Source organism: Theobroma cacao, chromosome 3 (assembly GCF_000208745.1).
Source record: "Theobroma cacao cultivar B97-61/B2 chromosome 3, Criollo_cocoa_genome_V2, whole genome shotgun sequence".
Lineage (NCBI taxonomy): Eukaryota > Viridiplantae > Streptophyta > Magnoliopsida > Malvales > Malvaceae > Theobroma > Theobroma cacao.
In genome coordinates this window covers 2753745-2769377 of record NC_030852.1, presented here as the reverse complement: position 1 = coordinate 2769377, position 15633 = coordinate 2753745, and the positions used below count along the sequence as shown (strand labels likewise).

General features: G+C 30.4%; 1 protein-coding gene across 1 annotated transcript; it reads left to right on the top strand.

Moving 5' to 3' along the window:
* LOC18604176 lies at window positions 13413-15131 on the top strand. The gene is made up of 2 exons (XM_007036529.2): window positions 13413-14086; window positions 14293-15131. Exons 1-2 carry the CDS (start codon window positions 13657-13659, stop codon window positions 14808-14810), a joined length of 948 nt encoding a protein of 315 aa, XP_007036591.2. The 5' UTR covers window positions 13413-13656; the 3' UTR covers window positions 14811-15131.

Sequence of the window (15633 nt, the reverse complement as noted above, 5' to 3'; positions counted from 1 at the left end):
AAGTCCTCCTTTCCTATTTCCTGTTGCTACAACTTACTTTGTCTCATTGTCCTTTATCGTAAATCCATTATATGAGAATTTACAAGTATAAGGATAATTAATAGTTAATTGGCTAACATAAAGTAAAATTTTCCTAATGTCAAGCACAACAAGAATGTTATCAATATCTAAGCTAGTATTTCCAGTTTTGATTGATATAGAACCAATATGTGTGATATCTAAAGTATGTCTTTTTCGTACCATAATTTTATTAGGTCTTTTATATGCAACAATATGATCTAGCTTACTAACATTTGTTGTCATATGTGAAGAAGCACCAATGTCTAGATGCCAAGCTTCATCTTGAATATTTGCAATTGTTAAGGCTGCTAGAGTTTGTGATGGAATTTTAGCTTGATAAAGTTGATTGAAGTGTTGCCAACAATTAAGTACAGAATGTCTTGGCGTGTCACAAATTTAACAAATGACCTGAGTTTCCTGTCCTTGCTTGATAGGAGAATTGGCTACAGAGGTTGTAACCTACAATACCATACTTGGCTATAATATGATTAGCTTGATGAAATCCACGTCCTTGAGACAAAAAACTAGGCTGAAATTGTCTAAACTTGGGATTAAAATTCCTTCCACTTAATCGTTGCTAGAATTGTTGGTTAATAAAAGCCATGTTTTTTAGAGATATCCAAAACTAACAGATGAATTCACCGTTTTCATTGTTTCATGTCCCTAAAGTAATGGAACAATTTCTCGAAATGATGGAATTGGAGGTTTCATCATGACTGTAACAAAAGGCTCATATCCAAGGCTAAGACCTCTAAGTAGTTAATATATCTTGATTCAATCATTAACAAGTTTCCAGTGGTAGCTAGACCATCACATATCCCATTGAATTTTTGATATAATTAGATATTTGAAGATTTTCTTTCCTGTGAGTTTGAAATTTTTGCAATAAATAAAATTCTCTTTCTTTTGATTCTTGTGCAAAGGTTTCTACGAGAGCATTCCAAACATCAAATAAAGCTTCAAACCAACAACCAGGTCGAGGACTTCTTCAAATAAAGTCTTGATAATCCATCCTTAGAGAAAAGCATTAGACTTCTTTCAATGCAAATATTCAAGATTTTTCGCTGGAACATAATTTTTGCCATCAATAAACTCCAACATATCTTGACTTTCAATCAATCCCATGATTTGGGTTTTCCAAAAGAGAAAATTAGTCTGATTGAGACAAAATTGCCTACATTGAAAGTTGAAGGATATGAGTATTTTAATGATGCCATAAATAAAAGATAGATGAAAGAAAATAAATAGATTTTCTTTTTAAAAAAAAAAAGGAAAAAAAGGACTTGAGAGAAGAAAAATTGAAGAAATTTAATAGAAAAGGAAAAGACTTGAAGAATTTTAATAGAAGAAAGAAAGAGACTTGAAGAAATTTAATAGAAGGAGAATTTGAAGAAGTTTAATATAAAAAAGAAGAACAATAAAGAAAATTTAATGGAAGGAAGAAAAAGACTTGAAGAAGAAAGAGAATGGGCAATGCTAGTAAGAATTAGATTTTTTTTTTGGTTTAAAAAAAAAGGAGAGGAAGATTTTGTTTTGGTGAGAGAATGTTAATTATCTTTAGACAAGAGAAAGAAATTAAAAAGAGGAATATGAGAGATATCAGTGTGAAAGAGTAAGAAATAAACAGAAAAAACAGCTTAAAAAAATATCTTAGAGATCTCTTTTGACTTGGAGACTAACCCAAAAGGTTATTAAGAGAAAGAAATTAAAATTAGGAATTTTAAAAATAAAGAGAGAGAGAGAGAAAGTAATAAATAAATAGAAAAGAGGGCTTAAAAGAATATTTTTAAAGACTTTTTTTGACTTGAAGACTAAATATCAGAAAAAGAGATCAATTGAAGGGAGTAAGGAATAACCAGAAAAGAAGGTAGAAAAAATAGGGACATCGAGTGGGAGACCACCAACGTCAGTGATGAAAATCTAGAGAGAAAGAGAGGTTGAGTAAGAGAATAGAGGAGTTGTGACAGAGGAAGAGTGTGGACTACTAATCTATCTTTTATAACTCCGATACCATGAAGAAAAACTCAACAAAGAAGATAAGAAGTTCAAATGAAGAATTTGTTATTTTCTCTCTTGATTTTTGGTTTAGAGAAACTCTCTGCTTTTATAGAGTACATGATTTGTTTATGCAGAAAGTTTTTCAACGGTATAGAGGAAATTTATGCTAAATTTTGTGTTGATTTTTAACATATGTGGGCTATATTTTTGGGCTATTGTTTGTACATGATTTTGTGTTGATTTTTAACACATGTAAGTTATGATTTTGGGCTATTGCTTGTACGTCTATAGAGGTGATTTTGTGCTGATTTTCAACACATATGGGCTGTAATTGTAGTGCTGCTACTATTTGCTTCAGATGAGTGATCTACTTCTACAAGGTTATCACTTTAGTATAAATAGGATATTTGAAGATGTAGAAAGAGTTCCATAAACCAACCTAGAGCCAATTTTTCTTCATTTTCTATGTTTTCCTTTAATTTTCAGCTTTTGTTTACGTCTTTAGCATTTTAGCTCCTCTTTAGGTTATCATCTTTCTAGTACCTTTAATTCCAAGTTATGTTTCAACCTAAGAATATCTTTAAGTTGTTCTTCTTCCTTGTCCTTGTTATAAGTAATAAGGATGAGACTCTTTTGATTGTTTGATTGAGGTCAAATTGTCAATTTACTCCCAAAAATCGATCCCAAACATAATTGGCACTCCTAATGGGACATCTTGATAAATTATGACTCCAAAAAGAGAAATCTTCATGAAAAATATCCACCTTCGAAGAATAAGGTGGTCGTTGAAGATATTTTACAACTTTGTGCTGAAACCTAGTTAAGGCCAATGGAAAAATCCTAAAATCTTGACTCAAACTATATATGATAAAGGTTACTCTCCAAGAAGCTTTGATGAAAGTCATGAAAAGTTGTAGTTTTAACAAGAACAAGGTATGTAGTTCTATTAGTTTTGGATGTCCAAAGTATCTTTTTTTTTTTGAAACGCATAGATATTATATTACATTTGGTAACCATACAGATACAAAAGAAGGCTAACCAATTCGCTATGCTACTTGTACAAAATAAGGGAGGTCAACATGACAAACCTTTCCAGCACCCAATGTTTTCTATTCCCCTGTACAAAACTGAAGGAAAAAGAAGGATGACATGTTTTATACATTCCTTACACATATCACCCATAAACAAAAGCACCCCTAGAGAAATAACAGAATGATCTACTATCAGCAGGCTTACCATCAATGAGCATTCAACATCCGCACCATTCAACATCAACATTAACCGCAATAAACTCATCAATCACAATTCCACCATCCACATCATCAGTAGGTACTCAAAATAAAAAATAAGTAAAAAAAATCATGCAAGCAAGAAAATCACAATGAGCTTATCGATCATCACCCTGTATCTTAAGTTCAACATCAATTATTTCAAGGTTATGAGTGGTTACCTCCGAAATAATCCACAGCAAGTTACTTGTCCTTTGAACCCATTGTTTAGCAAGCTCGTCAACTTCACCGTTGGATGACCTGAGAATGTGTCTAATGCTCCAATCTGTACTTGTTTAAGGAGGTTTAAGATCTGAATGACAATAGGCTTCAATCATAAGTTAATGGGTTCCATGAATGTATTTAAGTTCAAATGTTGCTCAACTATCAAACATGATCTCAATGGTTTCACAACTTAGTCAACCTACAAATCCAACGGTTAACTAGGTAAATGCAATCAAAAGGTGTTGGTAGACCACTAGACATAAGATTTTCTCAAAATTTTTAGGAAAAAAAATGCCCAACATGAGAATGAGACATGGCAAATTTAGAATTTAAGGAGATTATAAGTGGTTGTCAACATTTCCAAAAAGATAGAAAATTGCTCAACCATAGAATGACACTTGTCAAGTCTATAAAGTTTCTAACCACAATCTTCAATGATTTATAATTTTGAAGGAAAAAGAAAGCAACAAGGATGATGAGTTCGTGTGACAAGTTGGATAGACTTCATCATCTTAATATAAATAAGATTTTCGAAGATGTGGAATTAGTTTCAAAAACCAACCCAAAAAAAATGCATTTTAAAATTTTATGCTTTCCTTTAATTTTCAACATTAATTATTTACCTTTCTAACATTATATTTTCAACACTAGTTTTACCTTACAATATATTGTTATTTGACGCAATTATTTATCTTTTTTCAGCACTTTAATTTCTAGTTAAGTTTCAACCTATAATGTTTTTCCAAGTTTGTATTCTTCTCCATCACTAATATAAGTAACAATGTTAAGAATCCTTTAATTATATGATTAAAGTCAAATTACCACGTTATTCCCATATATCTATCCCAACATTTTGGCACTTCTTAATTAGTTTTAGTGAGAAAAAAAATACCACAAAAATTTGCATTAAAATCTTAAATTTGTTTCATAATATTTTTCTTCGAATGAAAAATATATTATTATATATTTGAGAATAATATCTTAACTTGACTGACTTTATAACCTGTACCAACAAAATTAAATTTTAATAAATTAATTTCAACCTGCAAGAGATAAATACCTAACCCATAAATTCTAATCAAATTGGGTAAATCGAGCATGCATTCAAACCGTACGGCAAATCATTACTCCCATGTTAACAGGCTTTTCAAGTTCGAAAATAAGGATAGACTTAAGAAGAATTGACTAGTTGTTGCCATCCAAAAGCTGTCCTGAAATCATTTCTACCTTTCGGCCACTGTCCTAAAATCAATTTAAATGTGGATGGAATCATTATAGAAACAAACTACCTACAACAGGTTATTTGTATTGTAATTTTTGTCTCCCCTAGTATTTTTTCAAAATGACATCTATCAGTCAATTAGTTCATAAATTAAATAATTCGTGTTGAATTAATAAAACTTTTTACATTATTTAATGACAAATCGTTTTCTTTTGTCTCGTAAATTTCATTTCATTCATAATTCAAATTCGAGATTTTCAAATTAGATTTCATATTTTATATGTCGACACCTAATTTTTTGATAATTACTTCTTAATATTGTAATAATCACACAATAGAGACTTTTTTTTGTTTTAATTTTTGAAGAAGGGTTCTCAAATCCAACTCTTTAAATAGAAAAAAAAATTATATTAAAATAATATTATTTGGTAATTATCACTCTAACTTGGTAGGTACTTAATCTTAGGAAATATAATTGTTTGGTTGGAAATGTATGTTTCATGAGCATAGGTGTTAGGTGAATTAGGATTTGTTGTAAACTGATGGAACCCCACACGCTTTGATAATTAGTACTTACTACTTTGGCAACAAATTAAGATAGGATTAGTTGACTTGAATGCTTCAGATTATGCTTTAAAGTGTCTAGGTCTGCACTTGCAACATTTGGTTTTTTATTCTTTCGGACAATAAATTAATCCTATTTATTGGTGTTTTTTGTAACGGAATTAGTGCAATGCCGACTAATCGCAACAGCAAATCAGATTGGACCTAGCAAGCAAACTTGATCCACTATAAATTGTAGACTAAATAATCCATTTGAGGTCAAAATGTGTTGATTTTTGTCGATTTAGAGTCAAAAGTTTCAATTGTAATAATTATGAATCAAACGTTTTCGGTTTCTTATAATTAAGGATTAAGATAAAATGTGTTTTGCGCGTGTAGGACACATGCATGACCTAAATGCTGACTTGTCATAGAAGATACGAACGAGTAGTTTTGTCAAAAAGTCTTATCTGTCAAGTCAAAACGGTATGGTATTGTGTGTAACAACTTTTTCATCCTGACGTATAACAAGTAAATTTTTCAATATGACATGTAACAACTAAATCTTCAACATGACATGTAATAACTATATTTTTCAACATGATGTGTAATAACTAAATTTTTCAACATAGTATGTAATAATTAAATTTTTAACATGACGTGTAACAATAAAATCTTTAGCATGACATGTAACAATTACATTTTCCAATATAGCGTGTAACAATTAAATTTTTAACATGATGTGTAACAACTATATTACAACATGGTGCGTAACAGTTATTTCCAATATAACATGTAATAATTAAATTTTAGAACATAACATGTAACAATGCATTTTTCATAACATTAATAAGATTTTTTCCAAAAAAGAAAAAACAAAGAGAATCAAAGCAACATTCAAGAAGAAGGGGACACAAGGAGCACGCAACGATCAAATTCTACAATTCAATCAAGAATTGCCTCTTAAAACACAAGGTTCCCCTACCGAAAAAAAAAAAAGAAGAGAGATCCCCTTTCCCAATAAACACAAAGCCTATATGGTGTTGACGTAGAATGTGAAAAATGATACATACCATATTATCAAGTCACATCGACATACTATATCACTATCTATTATGACAAATTAACATGTTATATCAATATTATGTAATATAAAATGACAAACGATATTTTGATAAACAATAATTAATGAGCTTATTTCATAAAAAATAAAAATACAAAAACTATATTAAATATAATAAAAAAAAATTTTTATTTAAAATTTTTTAAATAATTTAGAACATTTTTAAAATATTATGTCTTTTAAATTTTAATGTATAATACAGGAATTTCTTTTTTAAATCTCTTTGCCAAATTAAATGTGAACAAACTTGAGATAAGGTGAGCCATAATCTTTCCTAGGCATGGAAAATGACCGGCATTACCATCTACAGAAAGATCTTACCAAAATTTTATTCTATTAGAGATTACATTGAAATTTACTGCACTTGTCAAGATCGAATCACATGTGAAATGAAAGTCCCTCTCAAATTTGTCTTGTTATTCTCTTCACAAATTCCCAAGAACTGTACCTTTCTATAATTCTTCTTAATGTTAGTCAAGGAAGATTGACATGATTGAAGGACAAATATTAAATTTGTTATTATTGAATTGTACTGTAGTTTAATCGGAAAAAACTTTGTTATTGTATTTTTATTTTGAATTAAATTTATATATAAAAATAATATAATACATGTGAGGTCATATGATTGTAATTTTTTGAGTATTTTCGATGAGTTAGCATAAAAGAATTGAAAAAAAAAAAGAAGACTTGAAATAATTAATAATGAAAAATTGATGTGTCAATAGTTATCACGTATTTTTTTTTAAATGAGGTCGCAAAAGTTTTATATAATATTAAGGGTTGGGTTATAAGTAACAGGGAATGTTTTATTACTTGCTTTATCAATGAATTATTACTTTTTAAAAAATATATATATTAAGGGTTAGAATTTTCTTATGCTAAATAATGAATATATATAATATATGAAGAAACTTTTTATCCTATTTTTTTCATACTAAAGTACAAATTTGCATGTTTATAGTGTTGTAAAATATTTAAAAGTTGAAGTTTCATGATTAAATTTACGCAAGTTTTTAGTTAAGAATCCTAATATTAGAGTAGCGAGATACACAAAATTCATATAAAAAATATTGGTATTTCACATAATTTAAATTGTTAAATAAATTCCTAAAAAAAGTAAACTAAAATAAACTCTAATGAAAATTTTGAAACAAAATTAAAGATCACTTAACTAAGAATGTTCTTGAAAAGTTTTGACTTTATAGTTGGAGAAGCGAATAATTCTCTTTTAGATTGTATTTTACCTAAGTAATTAAATAGGTTAAATAAATTACTTCAAAAAAAAGCAAATTAGTTTTACATGTAGTTAGTAAAAAACCCAAAAAAAGATTAATATAGTTAAAATTATGATTGGTCAGTTACATATTAAATAGTGAGAATAATAGAATTTTAACTTCTTTAATCTAAGAAAAAAATATAAAATATAAAAACTTATAAGTAACCTTTCAAATGTTGCAAATTAATGAAGTTTTATCTTAGTGGAAATGAAGAGGTCTATCCTTAAAAGGTGTAGGTTCAAGTCACACAAAGTGTGGATTTGATCCCACTTAATGTTAATTTTGTCTCTACCTATATGCCTAGTTTATTAGTTGATTTGTCTATTCAATGACTTGTTATATGATATGCAATATATGATTATAAATATAATTGATGCATATATTGGAGATGATGAGATTATAATCTTTGATTCAAAGTAACTTTTATATCAAAAAAAGTCTAAAATAAAATATGAATAAACTTGAGTTAAGATAAGGAATTTAAAAAGGTACCACCATTAATATTGTATATAAAAAAAATATAATATTTAAATAAATTTTTATTTTTTTTACCTTCAATCAAATCACTTTATGTTTATTTTGAGTCGAATAAGCTATTATATTTTTATTTTGAATCAAATAAGTTTTATAATTAATAGTTGATTTAATCAAAATATCAATTATCATTTTATATTATATGTACTTACGTGATATGTTAACATGTTATAATGAATGAAAACATAAAATATTGACATGCAATAATTAATAATGGTGTGATATGGTCACATGACCATGTGGTATTTTCATTCTTCACGTCATTATCACATTAACACCATATAAACACAAAATAACAAGTGATATTTTGATAAGTAATACTTAATCAATTATTAATTATAGATATTTATTTAACTCAAATTAAACTTAATTAAATGCAATCAAAAAATAAAAAATTATTTAAATTATTTAAAGGTAAGGGGTTTTTTTAAACATTATATACCTAAAATAATCATAATCAAATAAAATTTTGAGTTCTAATAAAAAAAAAACCTTCAGGGTGCATGTGATTTGTTAGTGATCAAAATCAATTAATTAGTGGCCGATTTAGCCGTTCTTTCAATTTATTGCCGATTTTAAGCATTAGTCACTAGAAAGATAATTAATAACAATGACATGTTCAATCCTATGAGATCCTCATTAATGCTGAGGGGCATTGTCTCTTGCCCACCTGTCCAAGGGGTTAGAGATGTGTCTCTTTGGCAGTCAATGTGAGTGGAAACTGCAGGCCCAGCTGATGAGAGATGTAAGCTAATTTCAGACAAAAAAAAAAAAACAACACAAAAGGAGATAAGCAGAGAGAGGACGTTTTATGCTGCTCAGATTGTGAAGTAAGAATGTTGATAGATTGGGGTCCACAGCCTTTGCTTTGGTTGGACTTTGGTATTTCATCCATCTTTTTGTATTGGCTGAGAGCTGAACTTATGAGATCATAAGCATAATCCAAACAGCATATTCCCAACTCCTTTCGAAAACTATTTGATAGCTATTTCATCCCATCACAGCCTCACTTCATCAGAAAACTAAAGTGTTGGTGAATTTTATAAGTTTGGCAGAATTCTCCCCTCTCTCTCTCTCNTCTCTCTCTCTCTCTCTCTCTATATATATATATATATATATATATATATTTCTTTATTATAAAGAAAAGGATGAGAGGCTGAAAATTTTCACAATGTCCCTTTTTCTGTAAGAAAGAGATGAGGTAGCCAGAATAACACTGGCTGTAAGTGGTGTACAATCTGCTGATAAGTCATACCAAATAATTAGTGCTTATAATTATGAAGTTTGGTAAACTCCACGGTCCAGACTGCATCCTCATCATATAAGTATAAATTGATTGAATGCTGATAAGTTCTTTCTTCTATGTTTATCCTTTTCAGGCATAAACTACTGCAATTTTTTAAAGAGGAACAACTTTCCTTTGGTATAATATATATAAAGCTTATGTACATGTCTCATCAAGGGTTAATCTTAGGTAAATAGTGAATGATAATTATCTCATATTAAATATTGGTAAACTTGCTTTCTACCAATGAATCCATTTGATTGCAAATAAAAATATATATATACATGGTTTCTTACCTATGTTTTCTTTTTTTATGGAATACTTCCTATTTCTTTCGTCTTATTGTAAGAAACCAATTTTCCAGCTCTTGTTTGTACCATTATGAGTGGTAGGACGATATCTTAATTAATTAGAGAAACATGCACCAACTTTCTTTCTTTTTTTTTTTTTTTGCTGTTTTTAGGGTTGCTTAATTTTTGGAGTAATGGAATTTCATTTTCTTGTTGGACTATGCAAGTCATTTTCTTTTGCCCTGGCATTAGGCAAGCAATTATTACATTCAATATGTTTCTACCTCAAATTGAAATTGTCTACATTGCTGCTGCCATCTGATTAGAAGCCACTTTGTTGTCTGCATTTATCAAGATTTATTTTCTATAAAGGCTACACAGTTTTTATAGTTAAATTTCACAGAACCTTCTTTAGGTGATAAAAATGCTTCAAGTTTCTCGTTCTACTACTAATAATTCCTTTACTACTATTACTATAAAATAAAAGCTTTCTATAGAAAAAATATTTTATCGATAATTTTCCTTCCCATACCCAATCTTTTCATGTCAAAGCACATTTCGATTATTTTTTGATTACTTACATTTGTTGATAATCCTTTGAAATTCAGTTAGTAATAATGAATCCATCAATTTATATTTTTTGTTACCATTCTTTAAAAATTTGTTAACAAATTTTATTGACGAAATGTATTCCGTTAGTAAAATCTTTAATTTTACTAATGTATTAAACTTATCACGAAAAGGACCTCTTTAACTTTTTCCATTTTCTTTTTTTTTTCTTTTGTGCAATATTTCTTGTATAACTTCTTAACTCTTTGCTTGTCTTATATCACTTTAATTTCTTGAAGGGTAATATATATATATATACTTTCCAATATAACAAAACCTAAAAACTCTTCGAGTAGAATTAATGAAATGGTTCTAAAAAGAGGACCTTTGTATTCTAGATGAACAAACCCACCTTTTAACAAAAATAACTATCTTGAACACTTAATTTGTAGTTCAAATGACTTTTCAAAAATTAAGTAAATTACTTTACTATCCTTTCCAAAATTAGAAATTAAACAAATCGACCGTTCTCCAATTTTAAGCCCAATTGCCCATCTTTGACTATAAATAAGCTTACTAGGGACTAGCTTGTAAAGCCCACTAGCATTGGGTACAGTCACCTACTTAGCCCATTTTGTTAATAACTCAAGTGCTGTTTATACACACTTCAAAAGTAGCTTTCTTCACACGACGAGACTTGGGAACCCGCCAACATTTCATGAACTATCAAAATACGCTTTTTTTTTTTTTTTTGAAAAGAACTATCAAAATAAGCTTATCCCTATAAGTTTAGCATCCAAAAAAATTGTTTTAAATCTCCTATTTTATTAGGAAAAATGGTGAATCTTCTTTAATGTATATGCATATTAAGTAGAATTTACATTTGTTTATCCAGTAAATGTAATTTTGAATTACGTAATAAAAATAATTTTTTCTTGTCTTTTAAGTCTCACTCCTTAATCATAAAATTTAAATTCGATAATTAAGTTTGAGTTTCAACTTTGTTGGAGCATTTCTATAGAGACTAGAGTGAGTGTACCTGTTACTAGTAACACATCTTTTATATTCAAATGTTCACAATCAAACACACATACGATTGTATAGAAGCATCAATCTATTCCTATTCTAGACAATGTCCTTATTAAATAAGACCAGTATGTACAAAGTTGTAACCCTGTTCATATATAGCACTTCATCATTTTTTTTTTCTTTTTGGGATGGAATAGCACTTTACCATTTTCAGGATTCATCAATAAGATCATCGAAGTTCCTTCTTAATTTGCTCCATTTGTAACTCCTCAAAAGCATATATGAGGTCTCTGAGTTACATTAAAAAAAATAGAGACCATTTTCAATGATATATTCCATGAGAATGCTATTGAAAATTCATAGAAAAAGATACTTTTAAAGAACATATTTTTAAAAAATTTCATCCATGAACACATTCATAGATTTGTTTTCTATGCATGTTATTTCATCTTGAGAATAGCATTTGGACTAACTATAGAAAACTTGTATTAACGTTAGTAGTGGACCGAAGGTAGTGGCGGGAAATACGGACCATCACTTCTCAATTTTTATTTTTTTATTATATGTAAAAAAATTTAAAATATATAATTTCTTTATGCTTTTAATCACTTTTCATACAAAATTTTAAATCTATCATTAATAAAAACTTTCTAGAAAAAGAACTTTTTCTTGATATGAGATTACAATGATTTTTTTTTTGTGCAATTTCAGATAATGGAATACATAGATATGATAAATTGTGGGGAAATGAACTGCACAAGATAAATCAAACCCTTTTTATAGCTGGAATAATTTATGCATTCTTTTGAAAAACGGCTTCTTGTCGACAAAAAGGATCAGGTTCATTGCTGCAATTTTGGAAGCGTTCTCCTTTAACAAGCAGGATAAGCTTCCCTTCTCCCAATGTACCAAGCTGGAATAGCAGCCCGATGCACCTACACTGATGCAGGGGTTTAACTCATTAAAATCCAATTAGTTTTACTTTGTTCAATGCTTACGTGGACAAGCTCATGTTAGAAGCCATCAGACTTAATTAACACCAAATTGAATTAGCTAACAAATTTTCTTTCTCATGTATGACTGTTGGAGTATGACATTATCCTTTAATCTTTATCGTGGAAATCATTTCATCACAGAAAAATGATATCCATTGTACCTAGACATAAACGTAGGTTCATTGAACTTGGTCATTCCAAAACCAGCAAACACTGGATTCTGGAACGCCCAAAAACAGAACCCAGCGTCTATTTTCCACGTCGTAACCGGAGATGACAGTAAAATAGTTCTAGCAGCTAAAAGCGACGTATGACGAGACACTGTAACCAACTGTCCCTTAAGCACGACCATGGGCTAATCTTAAACAAGGAATCTCAACTCAAACTGCAAGGCCTTCTTAAGCCCTGACCCGAGCAGCCAACTAGTCAAGCTCAAATTCTCTGATAAGAGAGTTGGAACTTCACCAATGCACTCTAGCCAATTCTCAATTATTACAGCTCAATTAAACAATTTAAGCAATAAATTTATAGAATTAATGATGAAAAACTTACATGTAAAAATTCAACATTATATCAAAGAAGGTTGTTATTGTCACTTTTGTGATGAATTATTTACATGTTGAAACCCACTGAAAAAAGTAATAAGAGTAGTGTTAAAGAAATCTTACATTTGTAAAAGTAGAGATATTTTAGTATATAAATATGATAAGATTAATTTACCTGATAATTTATTTTAGATTAAATATCGGTTTTAAATTTCAACATGAAAGGACTTAGATTTGATCTATGAAAATGTATAGGGTCATTTTTAATCCGTTCCTGTTTACCGTGGGACATCCTAGCCAATTATGTAGCTTTTTCCACAAGGGTTTATCGATAACCAATTGAATCTGGACAAGTAAATGGGTGATATTCATTGGAAACGCTGAAGAATCAAGTCAATCCCATACCCACTATATCCAGCTACTGAGATTGTGTGGCTCTATAAATATAATAGGCGACGTTTAATTTACACGAATATCACCATCTTTGTGTAATCTGGCGACATATTCTTGGAATCTCCTCTTTATTTGGCCTCATTTGTGACAATAGAATGAGCACATAAGGACACCATTGCCAAAACTGAAAATTTTCATTTCCAGTATAAACTCCAGAGCCACCCCAACATCCCCTTCAATCGTTCTCCTCAAAAAGAGCGAAAGGGCAGCACAAAAAAGTGTGACAGAAGCAGGGCAGGGGAAGTTTCTTTTATTTGCTCATGATGGCGAGAATTCCAGTGAGGTTCAATAGGATAGCTGCGGCTTTCAATGAAGCGGCAATGGCGCCGCCAGTACGACTATGTGAGAGTAGCGGCAGCGACCACTCTCCGGAGGATTTGACTGATCTTTCCGATCTGGTGAATTCTTTTATCGAGAGCAATTGCGGGGTTGAAAATGATGAGGGTAAGATTGAGCAAGAGAAAGAAAATGAGAACGATGGAACAGAGGCTAATTGGTCATATTCTGAGACCAAAGATATGTTAAGGCGTTTAATGGTTAATAACATATGTGATGGGAACGAAGATGATGAAGTGAAGCAAAAGATTCTACTGCAGACAAAACTTGCCTGTGGGAGTATAGGCGACATGTCCTCTGTGGGCTTTAAACGTCAGTTGATGTCTCGTTTGCGAGACAAGGGCTTTGATGCTGGTAATTTTTTTCTTTTATCACCTTTCTTTGTCTTTTAATTTTCCTTTATTTCATTAATTCAGAGTTTAATAGACAATAAATTAGAACTGTAGAGAATCGACTGGGAAAACATGGCTTAGATAGACTATATATGGTAGAATAGATTCAGTTCCTTTTATGTATATTTGTTGCAATAAGAAGTATATATATTGATTCTGCTTAAACAGGACTGTGCAAATCTCGGTGGGAGAAACTTGAGCGGCACCCAGCTGGGAGTTATGAGTATGTAGATGTTAATGTGACTGGAACCCGTTACATTATTGAAGTAAATCTTGCTGCAGAATTCGAAATAGCTCGACCAACAACAAGTTACACTTCATTGATCGATGTTTTCCCACGAATTTTCGTTGGAAAACCAGAAGAACTCAAGCAGATTGTGGGGCTGATGTGCAGAGCAATGAGAGAATCGATGAAAAGTAAGGGCATGAAGGTGCCTCCTTGGAGGCAAAACAGGTACGTGCAGGCCAAGTGGTTTGCTCAGTACAAGCGTACAACCAATGAAATTTCAGCTAAAAAGGCATCACAGAAAAATGACGCAGTTACAACCACAAGATCAGTTGGGTTCGAGACGTTGCCGACAGTTTCTTACTACTGCAGAGATAATATTGCCACTAAGGGTGGTTTGAAAGTAGGTTATTTGCATGCTGCCTTTAATTCCAGCGCCAGTGTTGGTTTACAATCATAGTCGTTCCTGGGAATTGCATCATTTGTACATAAAGACGGCTGTTTTTCTTTCTCCTTGTGTGGGTTTGGAGTGATTTGTTCTGTGGTTACATTTTGGAAACTAGCAAAATCCAATCCTCAAGGCAACTCCATCAACCTTTTTTTAAGTTTTGGCTAGAATTCATGTAGACCAATTGCACTGCATTGGGATTTGGCCATTGAATTGTACATTTGTAGGGATTTATTGATTAGCAATTGAGTTACGACTGTGCTTGAAAATGTGTCGACATCTTGGCCTACTGGCTTCTACATGATTTGATGTATAGTTTGTATTAGCGCTGTTCCTTTTTGTCTTTTTGCTTCTCTTCTGCAAACGCACTCCTACCAAATCTCATTGGTAGGCTTGCAAGTAATATTATTAAAGAATCTAGACCTTGTACTCGAAAATTAATTTAAAATCAAAATTGATTAAGGTAAACATATAAATTCATGTTTATCTCTATAATTTAATTATAAAATTTTATTAGAATATAACAAAACAAGTACATGCTTGTGGCATTATTCTATTTTTTTGAAAAATGTGTAACTATTCTATTTGAAATCATAAAACTGATTAAGTGTTTTAGATGAAATTTCTGTTAAAGTTAATGTCTTGAATATTGATAAGCCTGAATATAGAAAAAGGAAGAATGATTATTATGGAGCAACCATATGGTCCTTATAACTGACAAGAAACAAATCTGTCTTTAACAAAAAAAGGTGGGATAATTTGGAGATTTATTTGTATGCGATTAGCCCTATGGTTATGTGCTTGTGATGAACTTGATTCTATTGATGAGATTGGT

What these genes read in the sequence shown, in the direction of transcription:
- LOC18604176 (XM_007036529.2), top strand. Translation starts at nt 13,657, where the DNA reads ATGATGGCGAGAATTCCAGTGAGGTTCAATAGGATAGCTGCGGCTTTC. An exon ending in AGACAAGGGCTTTGATGCTG is followed by an intron (nt 14,087 to 14,292) that starts GTAATTTTTTTC and finishes CTGCTTAAACAG; the next exon opens with GACTGTGCAAATCTCGGTGG.